Source organism: Sprattus sprattus (assembly GCF_963457725.1).
Source record: "Sprattus sprattus genome assembly, chromosome: 21".
NCBI classification, from domain to species: Eukaryota; Metazoa; Chordata; class Actinopteri; order Clupeiformes; family Clupeidae; genus Sprattus; species Sprattus sprattus.
Genome location: NC_137919.1, coordinates 9,411,939 through 9,415,409, shown reverse-complemented (window position 1 = coordinate 9,415,409; position 3,471 = coordinate 9,411,939). Strand labels below are relative to the sequence as shown.

At 42.6% G+C, this 3,471-nt stretch overlaps 1 protein-coding gene across 3 annotated transcripts in view; it reads right to left on the bottom strand.

The window, feature by feature from the left end:
* Nucleotides 1–758: 758 nt before the first annotated feature.
* LOC308382184 (uncharacterized protein) overlaps nt 759–3,471 on the bottom strand; it is a 16,975-nt gene continuing 14,262 nt past the window's right edge. For 2 of the 3 annotated variants that reach the window (XM_080859872.1, XM_080859874.1), the window contains exon 15: nt 759–2,154. In XM_080859872.1, the coding sequence (XP_080715998.1) occupies nt 2,141–2,154 (14 nt within the window). In that variant the 3' untranslated portion in view covers nt 759–2,140. The remainder of the gene's footprint in view (nt 2,155–3,471) is intronic. The other variant, XM_080859873.1, reaches the window with a different exon arrangement.

Genomic DNA, 3,471 nt, shown 5'->3' with positions numbered 1-3,471 from the left:
GAGGGTCCAAAATGAGCTGTGGCTCTGATTGCCGCCATTGGACCTCTAATGGAAATGCAAATTAGCTTGGCACAGCCCGGCCCGGCTTGGCCAATGGCAATATCCCAACTATGGGTGGTGGAGAGTTTTCTAAAGATTAGAGTGATTGGAGAGTGAACATGCCTACTAAGAGTCAAACACCAGTCATTGGGTTGGTTTACAATGAATAAAAAGGTGACATACTTTGGTTAAACCCAAATACAAATGTTAGAGACCAGCAGGAAACCTTTTCACTGAAGAGCATGATTTGGATTAACCGAATTCACTTGGAATTAATGTGTGGAATTGCTGATGAAGTAATATCAGTTGAACAAGAGAGGAAGAGACTTTTATTTGGTAAAACCATCATTGACCTCAAATAAATCTCCTCTTATGCATAATCACAATGATGTCCGCCAAGCAGAGTGCATCATTATGTTCCTGCTACATGCTATATGCTACATGCTATATGCTACATGGTAGCCATGATGAGGATCTGTGTCACCCACAGTGACTAGGGGCAGCTGTGCAGATGAGCGCCTAGCAACAATGCGGTTATTATTGCACGCTTGATGGAGAGGCTGTGATAGCTATATCAGTCTAGCAGCAGTCTGTTTCTGTGTGCGGGAGCTGGCTGAGCCATGTGACCCGAGGGCTATTAATGTCAGACTGGTGTTGAGGATGTCACAGGATTAATGCGGGGCTTTATTAAATGCCAAAGAGATTTGCTTTTTTGGTCCTCGGGGAGGAAAGTGTTTTAATGGAGAGAGAAACCCAAGAAAGACACAGACAAACAAACTGCTCATGTGGATAACATTTAACAGAGGCAGCAGGTGTGTTCAAATGTTGTGGCAGAACTGATTGCTTCATCTCAGATTCATTTTTGGCATACAGAATATGGGAAGCCAAGGCTGTGAAGCGTGGGCCCTCTCTAACGACACAGATCCACGTGGAAAAACAGCACAGAAACAACATAAAAACAAACAAACAAGCAAACAAACACACAAAACACGATCAGCAATCTTTTTCCGCTGGATTCACATATGAATGCATGTTGCAAGCTTGAATATCCTTCATTTTTCTATTTATTTATAACTTAGTAAGACCAGTCGCACAGACACTGCGAGCAGTAAAATATACAGCAGAGAAAACAAGGAAAGGAAGTCCGTGTCCATGACAGATTAGAAACCCATAAAAGCTTAATACAATCGAAACAGAAAGGGTAAAAAAAAAAAAAATGGAAAAATAAGAGACTTAGATTGACAGCTTATGCAAAACATGGAGAGATGATCATATAACTGTTGCCTGTTGATTTATTCAGTGTAAGACCAATATCAATATAAAACTTAAAGAAGCGTTTGCATAGTTGTGAAAGTAATATGTTTTGTGATACAAAAATATGAGAGAAAAAAATATCACTCAAGCCTTCAAGCTATTACCAAACAGCGAGTCGCAATATTCAGAACCTTGAACGCACAAACTCGCTTTATTTTCTTAGGTGTTAATACACTATCCAATTTACATCAGTGAATTAACTTGAGCTTATCCACTGAATCCGAGCCATCTCACGCAGTAATTAACTGACATTATCTATGATATCAGTGCAAACACCAACAAGCAGAGGAGACTGATGCTTCAGCCCAAATATCATCCATTATATCGAGAAAGAGAAGCAATGGCAGAGATCCATTTTGTCAACGGCGTCTGGGGCTGAAATATCATATCAATAAATAATTTGCCAGACGGTTTTCAGTGTTCACAACTGGTTTCAGTGGTAAACATTGCCACAGTCAATTGGTTTTAATTATAAACAATGGCAATTGGTCTCAAATTGACATGAAATTTCAGCCATCAGACATACAATTGTGTCAGTCTATATAATGGCTTGCATGTTTCAATACTTCAGTATTATATGTATATTTTAGTTGTCTGGCTTAATGTACAGAAAATACCACACGTCATATTGGATGTTTGAAGTCTAACCCACTTCAGTGCTCTTTGGTGGTATCTGTGAAGAGGAGTCCATTGATGGCGATCAGGAGGATCTCCAGTGGCGGTGAGGGTGTAGAACACCAGTGTCTCTTGCTCTCTTGAGTGACTGTCCCTGCGGCTGCCGTCCATCTTATCTCGCCGCTGCTATGTTTGTATAATTAGGGAAAGATGACCTTAGTTGAATATACAGCAATGCGAATTTCAACACCTTAAATTACAGAATCAACTTGAATTTAAATAGGAATCATGTAAGCGATGTTAGAATTAGCAACTGCTGAGAACACAGCTGTTACATAGCCATGCAGGTCACTGTGAGTGTCATCCATTCCTGCTTGTGTTCTACTGGTGCAGATGAGCTAACACTAGAGGGCGCTGTTTTCATGTATAAGAAGAGTTGTTCACTTGACGCTTGACATTCCCACTGAGATGTTTTTCTGTCTTTTTTTCCGGGGTTAATTCCATCTCTTCCCTGTCATTCCAGAAACACACAGAGCAAAAAAAACATTCCCCCGAATGGAACATACTTGTTGCCATGTTATCTCTCTCTCTTCTCTCTCCCCTCCCTATGTTATCTCTCTCTCTCTTTCTCTCCTTTCTTTTCTGACAGATTTCAACTTGTCGTCGTCTTATAAACATCCATGTCCGCTCAGCTGGTGATGTCACACACCTCGAGCATTGTCTTTGGTGGAATCGGTGGAATTGAACTCTCAAACAAATGAACTTCTTTTAGACTTGTTTACGGCGCTGTGGCACGCAGAGGGCTTGACTGTCAGACAGTGGAGTGAATGGAAGCGAAACACAATGTGTTGTTGACTGCACTGGAGGCAACAATAAGCGCCAGCGTGACCCGAGATCCGAAATCAAAGCCTCCCTTGTGCTCTTATGTTCGATGCTGAGGACAGTGGCAAATGCACATAAAAAACCTTCTGTAAGAGTGTGTGAGCAGATACGTATGCACAAACATGTGCATGGTTGTATGAGTGGAAACAAACATCTGTCTGTGTGTGTGTGTGTGTGTGTGTGTGTGTGTGTGTGTGTGTGTGTGTGTGTTTATGCATAACCCTATGTCTGAATGTGTTTTTTTGTATGTATGTGCGTTTACGCACATGTGCTGGCATGTGTGTGTGAATGTGTATGTGTGTGTGTGCATTTATGCCCATATGCTGGTGTGTGTGTACGTGCGTATGTGTGTGTGTGTGTGTGTGTGCACGTTTATGCACATATGCTGGTACACCCTCATGGTTTTTCTGGCCACTCTGACATTTGCCCAGGGCCCCCCAAAAGCCCCCCAGGTCACACAATGGCCCCCGTCGAAAATAGGCCCCTGTGTTTGTGTGAGGAAGTCCCTATCTGTCATCTCCACTGGGCCCTCGCAGGGCGGGATCTCCAATCACAGGAAACACCTTCCCAGCCCCGCCACTGCCTCCGCCATTACACACACACACACACACGCACGCACAC